The 14,693-nt window shown below is 60.5% G+C and overlaps 2 protein-coding genes across 2 annotated transcripts in view; one reads left to right on the top strand and one right to left on the bottom strand.

Moving 5' to 3' along the window:
* RBFOX3 (RNA binding fox-1 homolog 3) overlaps nucleotides 1-4,138 on the top strand; it is a 91,311-nt gene extending 87,173 nt beyond the window's left edge. The window contains exons 10-12 of the mRNA XM_025361909.1: nucleotides 635-696; nucleotides 1,604-1,682; nucleotides 3,446-4,138. Of these exons, the coding sequence (XP_025217694.1) occupies nucleotides 635-696; nucleotides 1,604-1,682; nucleotides 3,446-3,490 (186 nt within the window). The 3' untranslated portion in view covers nucleotides 3,491-4,138. The remainder of the gene's footprint in view (nucleotides 1-634; nucleotides 697-1,603; nucleotides 1,683-3,445) is intronic.
* Nucleotides 4,139-7,428: 3,290 nt separating this feature from the next.
* Nucleotides 7,429-14,693, bottom strand: part of ENGASE (endo-beta-N-acetylglucosaminidase) — a 13,872-nt gene continuing 6,607 nt past the window's right edge. Inside the window, exons 7-14 of the mRNA XM_025363701.1 lie at nucleotides 13,886-14,051; nucleotides 12,835-12,938; nucleotides 12,367-12,475; nucleotides 12,010-12,200; nucleotides 11,276-11,424; nucleotides 10,622-10,730; nucleotides 10,232-10,346; nucleotides 7,429-10,033 (exon numbers count right to left, since the gene is read on the bottom strand). Of these exons, the coding sequence (XP_025219486.1) occupies nucleotides 9,617-10,033; nucleotides 10,232-10,346; nucleotides 10,622-10,730; nucleotides 11,276-11,424; nucleotides 12,010-12,200; nucleotides 12,367-12,475; nucleotides 12,835-12,938; nucleotides 13,886-14,051 (1,360 nt within the window). The 3' untranslated portion in view covers nucleotides 7,429-9,616. The remainder of the gene's footprint in view (nucleotides 10,034-10,231; nucleotides 10,347-10,621; nucleotides 10,731-11,275; nucleotides 11,425-12,009; nucleotides 12,201-12,366; nucleotides 12,476-12,834; nucleotides 12,939-13,885; nucleotides 14,052-14,693) is intronic.

Raw genomic sequence — 14,693 nt, 5'->3', positions numbered from 1 at the left:
GGCCACACTTGCTGCTTCCTCTGTCTCAGACTCACTGACGACCCCACCCCATGTACCCAGCCACCCTTCGGTCCTGGGCAGTTGCCCACAATTCAGTCACCTGCTCATGTGAGGCCAGGACATCATCTGAGCTCACGTCCTCTTGTGCCTTTTACCTTTGACCCTTCCTGGTGTCCAGGACACTATCCAGAGTCACTGTGCATTCTCCTAGCCCCTCAGCATCCAAGTGAGGCCTCACTGGCCTGGTGGCAGGTCTGTGGGCACCTCTTCTTTGCCAAGGCCTAGCACCCAGCCAGATGAGTCATGGGTACCCACTAGTGTGTGTGGAGTGCACACATAGGTGTGTGAATGAATGAGTGAATGAAAGGAGTGGACAGGCAGACCTGCCTCGCCCCAAACTCTGCCACCTGGCCATTTGCAGTCCTCGGTCCTGCATTAGACCAGAACTAGGTTCCCAGGCCAGGCACCACCTAATCCTTACCCAGCCAAGGCTGGGAGGCTGGAAAGGTTTGCAGTCCCTCCCAGGGCCCCACCCACACCGGGTCTGTCTCTCCCCATGTCTCTCCCCACTCAGCCTTTCCCTGGGGAGCCCCACTAAGTCCTTCTGCTGTCTTTCCTCCCACTTACCCTATAGGGAGGCTACGCAGCCTACAGATACGCTCAGCCCGCTGCAGCGGCAGCCGCCTACAGCGACAGGTGAGGCCAAGGGCCGGTGCTGTTCTGGAGCAGGGTGGGGAGAAGACGGACACCGATCCCTCGGGGGCTGGGCCCAGACAGGCAGGAGGCATAAGCCACCCTTCCAGGCCTGGTGGAGCAGGGTCGGGACAGGGGAGCAGGTCTGAGTGTGGCCCTTGAGCCAGTGAGCCCCTGACTTCAGTCACTTCCTGCTTGCCACATGGGGAGGCTGTGGAAACCCGAGGTGGAGACAGCATCTCTGATTCCCAGTCCCCACCCCCTGCCCCGTGCCCACAGTGGCTTTCTGTCTTGGAGGCAGACGCTTGAGTGCTTCCTCCTGGGGCAGCCTAGCCTAGTGCCTTTCTTTCCCCTTGGACATCTGGCCTGTTGGCAGCTGAGCTCCACCGCTCTGGCCTGCGGACCGCTTGCACCCCCTCCCTCCCGGCAGCCCCGGCTCCATCTCCCTGAAGTGTGGTGTACAGGGCACCATGGCCCAGCCTTGCCCTCTAAGGAGCTGAGAGTTCCTGCACAAACTGCTGAAAGTCATGAGGGACATGGTGTCATGTTCTTGGGGACAGTGTCCCTGGTCCCTCCCCATTGATCCTCCCTCTCTTTTCTTAAAACCCTCCCCAGCACTTACCCGTTCTTTTTGGGGTGGAAGTTTGTTTTCCCTGCAGACGAGCTCCATGAGGATGCCATCCTCCTCCACGTAGCACTGAGTGGAGCACACTCCTCCTGTCAGGGTCAGCACACTGTGGGCATATTGAGAGGGCAGCCTGTTGTGTTCCAGAAGCTTCCTTCCTAACAAGAAGGAAGGGTAGGCCTTACAGGAGGGGAGGGTGCCCATGTAGCCTCTGGGAGGAGGTGAGAGGCCTTTGCTGCCCCTCACCTGCCCCCTCCCCCACCCTCCTCCCACACTCTTCCCCAGTTACGGCAGAGTCTACGCAGCTGCCGACCCGTACCATCACACCATCGGGCCCGCGGCAACCTACAGCATTGGAACCATGGTAAGGAGCCCGGGCCCGGCCCTGGGTGCCAGTCCTAACAGCTGGGGATGGGTGGCGAGGTCCTTGGGGGAGAGGCCGAGCCCTCTGACCAGTGCCTTGGTCCCGGAGACTTTGGAAGGCCCATGTCCTGGATGTGAGTTAGGATGAGGGGAGGGCCAGCCCCTCGCGCCCTCTCAGTTGTGGGGAAGCAGGCTGAATGGCTGGTCAGCCCACCGTACCATTTGGTCCTCTGGGGAGCACCCCAGTGTGCCCGATCCGTTTCCCTGAGCTCCATCACTATGATAAAGTCCTGTTGAGGCCCCTCTATTCCCATTTCCACCAGGAAAACCTAAGAAACCAAACCAGGGCCGCCTCTCCTTCCCAGCAGAGGCTCCCAAGGCCCCAGGGCTGTTTCTGCCCACGCCACATCCCCACGGCCCACTCGCGCTGCCGCAGCCCCCTCACATCCGGGAGGGGAGCGTGGGCTACCGGTTGCTTCTCACCAGGCCCTGGCTCCTGGCTTCCTGGGGGGTCCTGGGGTCCTGGGGAAACAGTGCCTGCTCTGCCCCAGTCTCCTCCCTCAGGCTGTGGGGTGGAAGGGGCAGGGCGGGGAGGTGCGCGGCGTGGCGTGTCTGTGTGTGTGTGTGTGTGTGTGTGTGTGGCCAGCTGTCGACACGTGCAGCCCAGCTCACTCTGCACCCAGAGCTGCTTCCAGCAGACACCTGCCTCCTGTGCCCACTGGCCCCAGCCCCGGGGTGTGAACGCGGGTTTTAGCTAGCTTGGCATGCAGCATCAAAGATGAAAACATCTTGGGGGAGGAAGGAGGGGGGGGCTCAGAGGCACCATGGATTTCCCCATCTTCCTTGGTTTTGATGACTCCCTCCAATTTTTGACTTGCCTTTTCAATTTGTAATGAGCCTCAGACACCCCCAGCAGCCTGTGGTGGCTGCGGGCAGCCACAGGGGCAGATCTGGCATGGCCCCACCCGGATGGAGGTGCCATACCCTGGCTCTTGGGCCCTCCGCGCAGCTGCAAGCTAAAAGCTTTCATGAATGCACGGAGGGTTTCCTCTTGTGTTTTCACTTTTTAAGATTTTCTATTTTTCCCCAATTGTTCTTCTCTTGCACTTGCCGTGTTCATCCCTTTTCTGACAAAACTGGGTGGTAGCAGGGTGGGAGGCCCCTTCAGAGCCCTCCCTGACTGGGGGCAGCCCAGGACATGGGAGAGCTGGAGCATCCAGGACCCGTTCTCCCCAGCAGGACAGGGCTGGGCTCCAGGTGGGCCCAGGAGGACCCAGAGACCCCCCCAGGGAGCAGGTCTCTAGTGCTGTGCCCAGCAGACTTGCCTCTCCCAGTGTAGCTGGCTTCAGTGGCCCCAGGCTCTTCAGCCAAGGCCCAGGAACCCGCCAGGAGGTCCCTCAGTGCCCTGAAGATGCCCTGTGTCGCCCTGCTGGGGTACAAGGAGGTGGGGCCCGAGCTGGGACCCCCTCTGCATAAGGACAGTGAGAGGCCAGGCCTGAGCCCAGAGAAGTGACCCAGAAGCGCTGCTGGCCATGACCCCAGAGCGCCCCCCACACTGGCCCGAGACCACCAAGTCAGAGGCAGGTCCTCGCCCCTCCTGTTGTCATGATAGCCCAACTTCTTCTCCCCAAGGAATATAGAGGGAAAGGAAACGAGACTTAGCTATTTCTCTTTTTGTTTTTCCTTATTTTTTTTTTCTTTTTGCTTTTTCCCCTCTTCCAAAAGACGGTACTGATTGGCTGTTTTTCATCTTTGATGTTGCAGGCTAGCCTCTGCCGAGGAGGGTACAGCCGCTTCACCCCCTACTAGCAAGAGACCCAGCCCCTAACAGCATTCACACTGACTGTCTATTACACACCAAACCCAACAGCCCAAAACCAGGCACAGCCACCAGAAGACAGTGCACCCCTCCCGGTCAGCGCCACGCACGGCTGGCCCTCTGCGACGCTAAAATCCATAGATTTTTCTCTCCAGCCAGTTGGTCTCCCCACCCCACCTGTGCTGGTGTGTGTGTCTTTGACCCTGGTTTTTCCTGTATGTCTGAAACTGTGATTTCCTATTTTGACTTTGTTGATGTTGTACTACCCGAGCCATTGCAGGTACGGTATGCACACCATGGGGTCCAGGCTGGGCCAGGAGACCAGGCAGCCCCCGACCCAGGAGTAGCGGTAGTGCCCTATGAGGGCAAGAGCCACGTTTCCCGGCCTCCTGGGCTGCACAGAACGACAGAAACGCCCGGCAGGGCCTCGCCCAAAGCCACCCCGCCAGCCCCGTGCCACAGCCCTAGTATCCAGCACCCTGATGTAGGGAGGGAGGGGCTCCGGGTACCCAGTGTGGGTCTCCCCGGCCTGAGGGTGCTCCCGCGGGCTTTCACCCAGCCAACCACAGGAGTAGCCACGCCCCTCCTTGCCCCATTCAGCTGAAATTAATGTTTTTAATTAAATTTTATTGATGATATTTCTTGCCGACTAGTCACAAGCATGTCGCGTAGTGTGCAAACTGCCGTGGTCACGCCAGTCTCCGCGACTCCTTAACACGGCTGCAGCAGAAAATGGAAATGTGGAAAGGCGTGTCCTGGCCCCCCCCCCCAAGGTGCCCCTTAGCACCGCAGGGCCAAGGCCAGGCCAGCCTTGCAGGGACGGGTTGTCCTAGAGGCACAGCCTACTTTCCCTGTCCCCAAGCTCCGAAATGTCTTTATTGGGGTATATTCCGGAAGGAGGGGTCCTCAGCAGGAGAGCCAATGAGGGGCAGAATGCACCCTTCCTCAGGCCCTCCCCTGAGCACAGGCCAGTCAGCCCCCTCCCTGCATTCGGGAGACTGCGGGCAGGGCACTGTGGCCTGCGGGCCGCTCCTTCCTCAGCCCTGGGACTGGCCAGCCCGGCGCATGGCGATTCTGGGGAGACGCTGGCTGGGACCTCAGTTGAGCAGAGCCCTGGGCAGCTGCTGGCCTGCCTGGGAAAAGCCAGCCAAGACAGGCACAGTCCTTTCCTGGGGCTGGCCTGGGGCACACACACCTGCACCCCCATGACAGGGAAAAGTAGCCTCAGGTTCTGAGTGTGCCATGGCTGGGCTCCTGGGGCTAGAAGGCCAGCTGGAGGGTGTGGGTTCCCCACCAGCCAGGGCTGAAGTCCTGCCACCCACCAGGCCCTCGCCGTGGGGGGTCCGGCTCCCCCACCTCCCGTGGCCAGAGCATCACCCTCTGCTATCTCATCCAGGCCACCTCGAGGCCTGTGTTGGCCCAGCCTCTCCACTCACTCTGCCCTGCTCAGCTCTGTCTCCTCCTCATGGCCCCAGGTGTCTCTTCCCATCCCGGGCTGCCTGGGCCTCAACCTGGCATCCACCCACACTCACCCCTGGAAGATCAGGGTCCTGGAAGCTGGGGGGCAGGTGTGGCGGCGCCAGGACTCTAGGCCAGGGGCCCCATGCCACGCGGTCCTGTCGCCCTCACACCTGCCGCACCTCCCCCCTGGGAAGCTGCAAGTCCTGCCTTTCTGTTTCTGTTGTAGTGAAACCTTCCACCGTTTCCTTCTCGGACCATGAAGGGCAAAAACAAAAAAACAAAAAAAATCACAAAACAAAAAAAACAAAAAAAGATGTTAAGATCCAAGCAACAACAACAAAAAAAAACCAATCAAACCAAGAGGCATCCAACCAAGTCCAAGTCCCGCGTCCTGGCCACACGCCCGCACCGAGGGAGCACGCCGGCAGGGGCGCCGAGGAGCGGCCCCGGGACTGGACGGCCCCACCGCGTCCTGGCTGGCAGCGCAGTGGGAACATGCCCCTCCGTCTCAGGCAGTGGGGGAGTTGGAGGGGAAGGGGCCTCCCTTGCGGGGCCCGTGGGGGGCTCTGTTTTCCATCCAGTCTTCCTTTCCCAGCCCCCAACTCCCAAGGCAGTGTGGAGCCCAGCGGCGGCAGAGCAGGCCCGGGGCCTGAGCAGGGAGGTGCTGCTAGCAAGACTTGATCTTTGTGGCCAGCTGTGCCGGGGGGCTGGCGGGGCTGGGGGGTGCGGGCAGCTTTCATCCCAGGGGCTCCACTGGGCCCCATCACCCTCGTGTCGTGTCCCCTGCGTCCCACCTCCCTCATGCCCGGCAGTCCCGCCCGTGCCCCCAGCCTGGTGAGGAAGCCGTCCAACGGTAGCCCCGGGACCAACTCCTGACAGGAAGGGCTGATATGGCTCCAGGACTCAGGGGCGCTCCATGGGAGGACGAAGGAAGTCCAGCCAGCCAGGAGCCACTCCTCACACCTCCGAGTGTGGCCAAGTGGGCCCTGAGGCCAAGGACTTGCTCTTCCTGGCCACCTCTCCCTTTCTGGAGGTGACCTGGGGCCTGTGCACACCAAGGCTGACCTCGTGCTGCCTGCTGGGACCCAGCCCTCCCTGCCGCTCCCCTGCGAGCCCAGTCCACTGTGGGCGGCCAGGGACGGGCCAGTGCCCAGCTGCGCCTCAAGGTTGGGAGTCTCAGTGGCTGTGGGCCTGGACCGGCACAGCCAGAGCAGAGGCCCATGGGAAGGGCAAGGGATGGGGAAGCCTGGGCCGGCCCCTTCACTGCTCCCAAGGCAGGTGTCCAGGTGGCAGGAGCAGCCAAGCTCACCTGGTGGGAGGAGCAGAGCAGGTGGCAGGGAGGAGCTCCTGGCAAGGCAGGGAGCACTGAAGTAGGGAAGCAGCAAAAAATACAGGCTCCCGACGTGACTCCACTGTCTCATGAAACGTCAAAAATTTAAAAATACACCTCACTTTCTATTCAGCATCAGCTACTGAAGCTATCGAAATGGAATTCTCCTTTTCTATTCCCGTTGTACATAGCCCCACGCCCTGCCTCTGGCTTTGTCCTCTGTACAGAGCCCCCTGTCCCCTCTGCTGTTCCGGACCCTTTTCTTGCAGCAGCTCAACCCCCTGACTCAGATCCCCAGGACTGCAGCCGAGCCCCGGGCTTCCTTTCTTACCATTCTGTATGCTTCCAAGGTGTGACCATTCCAACTAACAGTATTATTAAGATGATTAATAAAGATTTCTTTCTTCAAACCAGGACAACTCTGTATGCTGTGGCGGCTCCCGGGCGTGGTGGGTGGAGGGCATAGCAGCCCAGGCTGCAGGATCGGGGCCAGGATGGGATGCAGCCCTGCCTTGGCCTGGAGCCAGGTGGCAGTGGCGTCAGAAGGCCCTTCTAGGCAAAAGACTCCAGTCTCAATCCTAGAGTCCAGGCTGGTCCTCTGCATCCTGCCCCAGGACGGGCTGGGTGGGTGGCAGCTCATGGCAGATCTGGGCTGCCTGGCCTGCCTCTCGGACTCAGGTCAAGGCCAGCCCTGGTCCCTTCTTTCCTGGTTACAGTGTGCGCTGGACACAGTGTGACCTCAGAGCAGAATGCACCCCAGGAGGCAGAAGGGTTACACCTGGTGACCACACAGCTGTGCTTGGTCAACCCAATGCAAGAAACAGCACGGAGCTGGGAGGGTGGGGGGACATGGCACAGAAGTTCTGCACCCCTGGTGTAGCCCGAGCTGGGGCCCATGTGGAGCCATGTTGCTTCAAGGTAAACCCACTTCGCCAGCCTGTCACCCCTCCTGGAAGGTGGCCAGGAGCTAGAGCACAGCTGCAAAGGGTCAGCTGAGGAGGGGATGGGAAGGCAAGTGGCAGAACCTGAACCCAGAGCTCAGAAGCCTGGGGCTGGAGCCAGGGCTGTACAGGGAGCCAGCATCCAGCGCTGGGCTGGTGCTGCCTGTGCTCCACCACACCAGGACTCGACTGCACATTTCACAATGTCAGACCATTTATTTCGGAGCAGTTACACCCAGCAGAGGTGCACAGGCCTAAACGCTGGCATATTAATTTTCCCGCACGCGAGCCCTGCATGGCGGTGGGACTGGGGAGCCGGGGCGGTGCGATTCTGCCACACGCCACGCTCTGCTAGGCCCCCTTCCTCCTAATTGTCTGCTCACCAGACTGTGAGAAAATAATTGCCACTATAAATTTTCCCTCCTCTGCATAAAATATTCGGGGGAGCCAGCACTTAAAAAATAGACTTCATGAAAGACGAGCAGCAAGGCATGGATGCTGCGCCCCCCACAACCCTCGCTGCAGAGGACACGGGCCAGGAGCCCCTTCCTGGTTCCCCCTAGTTCCAAATGAGAGAGAAAGGCTTAAAGAGCGCCCGGGAATGGTCACAGCTGAAAAATGTCGAGTGAGTGGCTCCAGGCGGCAGCAGCTTGTGTTCACCTGCCCTCCACCCAGGACAGTCCCCGGGGTGGCTCCAGGCTGCAGGGGGGTCAGCAGAGGACGCCTCCTGCCCCATATCCTTGGCAAACTCACGTGAGACAGGGAAGAATGTTCCTAATTAGGCAAGAGCATAGAACCCCTAATCCCAGGACTCTCTACTTGGCACAAGTACCCAGGCAGGCAGGGAAGATGGAGAAAGGTGGATTTCAGCCCCTGGAAGGAGCCCCGGCTCAGAGCGGCTGCCGAGCACCCAGCCTTGCCCTCCTCCGGACATGGGAACGGGTGTGGCTGTGCTGCCACCTGGTGGCCTCTTCCCTCACTGCAGGGTGAAATGATGATGCCAGCCCTTAGGTGTGGGCTCCAGCTGGGGTCACAGAGCATCCCAGCCCTCAGCGCTGCCCAACACCAAGGGAACCCCCACCACTGGCCCTATGTGGCCTGGGGGTGAGAGACCTCCCAAAAGCAAGGGACTTCAGGCCATTGACACCATGGAAGGACCACAACAGACCCCACCTAGACCAGCCGCAGTATGACCCAAGGCCGTGGGGTCCAGACACCACACCAGGAAGCCTCCCAGGCGGCCCAGGTGTAGCAGGGACTGTGCAGCTGCAGAGGCCTGGGCAGAGGGGAGGCAGCGACGAGAAGAAAGAGCAGGAAGGACAGAAGAAGGGGCCTGTGGTGAAGACCCTGCCTCCCTCAATCCCCCACGCACCTGTGCTGACTCCTGCTCAAGGGGTAAGCCTGGAGGTCTCCCCGGTGCTTGAACGAGGCTGAGAAGGGAGGACGTGAAGGAACCAAGTAGCTGGAAAAGCCCCCACGGGTCCTGCAGCTCCTGCACGCAGGCTGGGGCTGGGCTGGCGTGGGGGGCAGGTGCTGCTTCCTGCCTGGGCTGACCCGCTACCCGAGCCTGAAGGGCAGCTTGTCCAGAGCCCACAGCCTCTTGCTGGGCAGAGGCAGGGCCACAGTGCAGACTGCCCCAGAGCCACTTCCCTGCAGCCCACAGCCCGGAAGAAGCGTAGCAGAGCCAGGGGCTGCTGAAAACGCTCCGGAGATGACCTCACACGCAGCAGCGCGGTAAATTGCCAATACCAGGAAACACGCAGCAGCTGGGGCTGGCCACGTGGAGGCACGAAGCCGGCGCCGGCTGGCCCGGAATGCCCAATCCTCAGGGAAAAGGGCCTTTCCCACCACGAGGAGGGTTCTCCGGGGCATCCTCTCCCGCCATCCCGCAGGCAGCCCCACCCCAGGAGCTGCTGTAGCTCGTCCACATCCTCAGAAACGTCTTGGGGCCTGCTCCAAAGCCTACCTGCCACAATCTAAGAGCCTTTCTAATAGTTTCATCTGCAGGAAATAAAATGTCATTCTCAGCATCAGCGTCTTGCAGCCTATTAGGAAATACTCTTTATAGAATTTTCTCTTCTCAATTTCTTCCCCTCCTTTCATTTTCACCTGGGAACCATGTACCATGGGGAGAGACAAGGCAGAAACAGAGGGCCCGCCACTCGCCTCGTAGTAACCAACACTGCGATCCCACTGCTTGGTTTCCTGTTTCCACTGCCCCCGGCCAGAAAACCACAGCATTCAGCCAGGGGTCTTCCCCCAGCCCCGGGACCGGGGTCTCGCCGCCACTGCCGGCACGTAGCAGGTCCAGCGCAGGCCAGGAGCAGAGAGCCGGGAAGAGGCCTCAGCCCGAGGCCAGGAGACCACCCGGCTTTAGCATCCACTCATGCGGAGCCTGAATAAAGCAGAGCCGCCCTGCCCCACTCGGCCTGAGGTACCCGGAACCCTTCCTTCGGGACAGGCTCCACCAGAAACTCCACGCGACGATCCTGACCGGGCCCGGCGGCTTCCACCAGCAGGTCCACTATCCGGTACTGGGTGGCAAAAGCCAACCCCAGGAACGTGGGCATCTCTGGCCTCGGCAGCTCCCTGCCCGGAGAGTCATCACTCGTCCCTCCCCAGTAGTGGATTCGGAAGCAACGGACTTGTGACAGGAGGAAGGACCAGTGCAGGGTGCAGCTGAGCTGGAGCAGAGCAGGGGGCCCCTCCCGCTCAGAGGCGGCCAGCTGCCAGCGGACCTGAGAGATGGTGACAGTCTCCACCTGGGGCAGAGGGGCCAGCAGGCTGACAGCGTCCACCACCTGGCAGGAGAGAAGGCTCAGCACGGTTGGACGCCCAGGGGCAGGGAGAGGGCGCCCCCACCCACACATTTCCCCTCCCTGACTCCTCCACCCCAGTTCCCCACGGAACCTGAGAAGGGAGCAGCCTGGGGTAGCCTCCACCCCCACTCTAGCTGGACAAACGGCCAGCCCAGCCTGAGCCCCTCTGGGAAGCATTACCTGGATCTCTCCAAGCCGACAGGTGAAGCTCTCCTCCCCTCGACTACCTGGCGGCCGTGAGAAGCAAACGAGGAGGTCTAGCAGCAGGCACCCACGCAGGCTCACCTCGTAGCAGCTGCGGGCGAAAGGGCTGATCACAGGCCGGGTTCAGCCCAGCGGCTCTGGGGTGAGCCGTCCAGAGGCCCCAAGCCACAGCAGAAGGGAGATCCGTCCCAGGGTCGGTGGGGACCCTAGGCCGACCGCAGGGCTCCCAGCAGCTGTCCTGGGCTTCCGTCTCAGAGCTGCCCAAAACCTGAAGACCAGCCCAGGGCCCCTCCATCCCTCCAGCTCTGGGGTTTCCCAACAGAGACTTGAGTGGGGTGAGGGACGTGAGGAAGGAGAGGGACTTACTGCTGGACCCAGCCCCTGCTCAGCTGCCGGCCGCAGCGGCCCACCCATCTGGCCAGCTTCGTAGGGGGCACCCGGAGGGGTCGGAGGCTGTGTCTTGAGCTTGTTTCTGCTGGAGAAAGACATGGGACTTGCAAAGGGAGAATCTCAAAGGAAAAGGCACTGAGAAGGACCGCCAAGGGAGCCCCAGGAGTGCAGAGAAGACCGCCCGGTTAGGCCAGAGGCTCACAGGTCCGGAGAAGCCACCAGGAAGGGCTCCAGAGGAGCTCGGTGAATGAAACGCATGTCTGGGCTCAGCCACGCTCTCACTCATCCCAGCATCTTCCAGCCTGCTGTCTCCCCCACCCCGTTTACTCGACCCTCTCCTCGCCATGGTCAGCAGCAAGCCTGTGTGCAGCTCAGGTCTCTGGAAGGGGCCCATGTCCACCCTGCACAGGAGCCTCAGCTGCCGACGAGGCCACAGGGCAGAGGGTGTGGCTGAGAAGTGAATCCTCCCTGTCCAGGCCTCAACCACAAGCTGCCCTGACTCCAGCAAAGGCGGGATTTACCCTCCACTGTCCACACCAGCTCCTCCCCACACCCCAGGAGCCTCTCCACACTTCTCTCCCCTGAGCTCTCCCCACCGGGCAGAGGCAGGCCTGGGCCCCACTGCCTCACCGTTCAACACTGAGATGCCACCGATGTGGCAGCTGCTGGCATCCCCTGTGGTTAGCTCTAAAGCAACCGTGACGTCCGTGGGCCCCTCAAGCTTATACACCATGGACAGGAAAATCTTGGGTGGCACTGGGGACTGCAGGGAAAATAACCTGGGGAGAAAGGTCCTGTGGTGAGTGCCGTGGAGAGACCACTGAGAAATCGAAGCCAGCTCCAAATTGCGTCCGCCAGCCCCTCCCTCCAGGAACAGAGGACCTGGGTGCCAAACACTCCCACATCATGCTCCTGTCCGTGGCCAGGGGACAAGCCCTACCCCAAGGCCAGATTCTTTTATGGGTTGAAAGATCTCAGTTCTGAAATACCATATGGGATTCCCTCATATGGGGCATCTAAAGTATCCAAACTCACAAATGCAGAGTAAAGGGGTGGCTTTCGGGGCCTGGGGGAGGATGGGGGGCTAATGTGCAATGGGGAGAGTCCAGTCCTACAAGATGACACAGTTCTAGGGATCTGTCACATAGCAACGTACGCAGAATAACACTCCCGTACTGTTCACTTAAACGTGGTCAAGATGGTAAATTTCATGTTAATGCATTTTTGACCACAATTTTAAAAAACCAATCTGGGTCTGTCTTCTGTCCTTGTTCTGGCCTCCACTGCCCCATCTGTCCAGTTCCACGGCCACCATGTGTGATGGGAGAAGCTGGTGGACCCACCATCCCCCATCACTCACCCACCTCACAGCCACATTTCCAACCTCCGGTGGGATCACACCCCGGACGAGCAGGGAGCTGCCTCCGTGCCAGGCATCCTCCAGGCAGCAGTGCGTCCTCACCCAGCCCCGGCCATCCCCTCCCAGCCTGTGTTCTCCAAACAAGGGCTGGATCTCCTGGGCACTCAGGTGGTACCAGGGCCCCACTGCCTCCTCCTGAAAAGGGCAGAACAGGGGCACTCAGCAGAGGCCAACAGAGCAGGTGTGCCCGGAGCGGCAGGGAAGGGCAAGACCACCACCACACCTGCTGGCAAGTCCCAGGCTCCTCCCACCTGTCCCAGCTGAGGCCAGAGAACAGACATGGAGGGAAGACGCCACCCACCTGGCCGTAGCAGACCCTCCGTGCACCCATGCCCAGGCAGAAGGACGTGACGAACGGCAAGGAGCAGATGCTATGTGTGGGCAGATAGCGCTCCAGCCGGCCCCAGAACCTGCCAGAGACATGGGGGCAACAGCTCGGCCCGGAGGAAGGGAGGGAGCCTCTCAGTGTCCCTCAAACTTGCTGGTGGAAACTCAAGGCCATCCTGCACCCTCCAAGACAGGACTTCTGGGAGGACTGCAGCCTCCCTGGCTGCAGATATGCTGCAAACACAAGTCTGCAGGAAGCAGTCGCTGGGTTTGGTCCCTGCCTAGAAGCAGCCAGGGTGCTGGTTTCTTCCCCCATCATCCTGCCTTAACCACCCCCCGGCTTAGGAAGGGTCACTCAAGAGCACAAACGTATCCTGTCAGAGAAACCAGAAACCCTCCCTCCCATCAGCCTGCACTAAGCACCCAGGAGGGCAGGACTCACTTGTCCTGGTTCTGGAAGAAATCCTTCTTCTCCAGACACTCGTACACCCAGCCGGGGGCAAACAGAGCCACGGAGAACCCATGCTTTCGGATCAGCTCCAACGACTGAGGAGACAGAGGGCGACGCTGGGCACATCAGGACCACAGAGTCCAGACAGGCTCCTGGACACCAGTGACGTGGGGTGGGGGCTCTCAGGGCAGCTCGGAAACGGGAGGGGAAAGCTGTCCAACCCCTCCCTCCTAGCTGCACCTGGGGGCTGCTGGGCATCACCCCCGTCATTCCACAAGCCGACCAGAAGAGGGCGCCGGAGAGGCGGTCAGCGATGCTGCAAGGGCGGGGGCAGGAGCTGGGTGCTAACTGGCTGTGGCCGCGCGGTCCCATCGTCCTCTGGCACACCTCATTCGATTATCAGAATCACGGGCAGTAAAGAGACTCTTTAGTTATCGGATTAATTTACTCATTTAAAGCTAAATTAAGGGCTGAGAACATCCCTGGGGCTCTGGGAAGGGGCAGGACTGACAAGCCAGAGGCAGGCAGAGCCCTGTGCATCCCACGCCAGGGGCACCGGCCCAGTCCTACTCCTTCCTCCGTGCTGGTATGACGCCAAAAAATGCTCCCTTGCCATGACTCCTACCACTCCCCAAACCCTGGGCGCTTCCCCCTTCCTCACCCCCGAGCGGCTGTGAGAGGCACTGCAGGCCCCTCTGCGTCTGCACAGGCTTCCCTTGGGGGGAAGGTCAAGGAACACAGCTGGGACAGGAGGCCTAGGCCCGCCGAGGACCAGACAGCGGAGGAACAGCGCGCCTCTGTCTGGTAACACCCACACAAAAATACATTATCCAATTGTAGAAATAGCCAGGAAAGGGGTTTCAGTGGGGACATGGCTTGGCCCGGGCAGGACACCCTGCTTCTCAGTGCCGCAGGGTACCCACTCTGGGAAGAACGGCTGCTGTCGTTCCTTTGAGGTGCAGACGGGAATGGAAGGTCCATGAGGAAATGAGGTCTCGGGAGGCACTGGGCCACTGGCCCTTGGGTGGAAACCACCACCCACCTTGTCTGTGTCGAATCGGCCTCCGACCACGTTCCCCCGAGCAAACACGTCCACGCCCACGTACACATCAGCCCGGCGCTCCCCAGCCTGCCCCAGCATCCGCTCCAAGTGCTCCTCCCGCCAGTTATAGTTGGTGAAGAAGCCGTCGCAGGAATCAAAGAAGACCCTGAGAAGCAACAAGGACCTGCTGTGAGGCCCAGGCGGAGAAGGATGGGGCCATCCCCCGCCAACCCCACAGTCTCAGCCCCTCCCCTCCTAGTACTCAGAGGGACGGGGCCATCCCCCGCCAACCCCGCAGCCTCAGCCCCTCCCCTCCTAGTACTCAGAGGGACGGGGCCACCCCACCCCACCCCACCCACAGCAGGCTTTCCCTCCTAGAGCCCAGAGGGACAGGGCCACCCCCTCCACCTGCACAGTCTCAGCCTTTGCCCTCCTAGAACTCAGAGGTACCTGCAACTCACAGGCTGGGAGCTACCTCCAGGACCTAGGACATGGCCTGTCCCCCAGGGGCAGGAAGCAACCCCAGATGGTGACCTGAAACCCTCGCCCACCATCCATGGTGTCTGCTGAGGCTCAGGATGTTAAGAGAACTCTTTGCCTTTTTGAGACGAAGTCACGCTCTGTAGCTCAGGCTGGAGTGCAGTGGCACGATCTTGGCTCACTGCAAGCTCCACCTCCCAGGTTCATGCCATTCTCCTGCTTCAGCCTCCCGAGTAGCTGGGACTACAGGCGCCTGCCACCATACCCAGCTAATTTTTTGTATTTTTTTTTTTTTTTTTTTTTTTTTTTTTTTTTTTTTTTTTTTTTT

Source organism: Theropithecus gelada, chromosome 16 (assembly GCF_003255815.1).
Source record: "Theropithecus gelada isolate Dixy chromosome 16, Tgel_1.0, whole genome shotgun sequence".
Taxonomy (NCBI): domain Eukaryota; kingdom Metazoa; phylum Chordata; class Mammalia; order Primates; family Cercopithecidae; genus Theropithecus; species Theropithecus gelada.
This window is presented reverse-complemented; position numbering and strand designations above follow the sequence as displayed.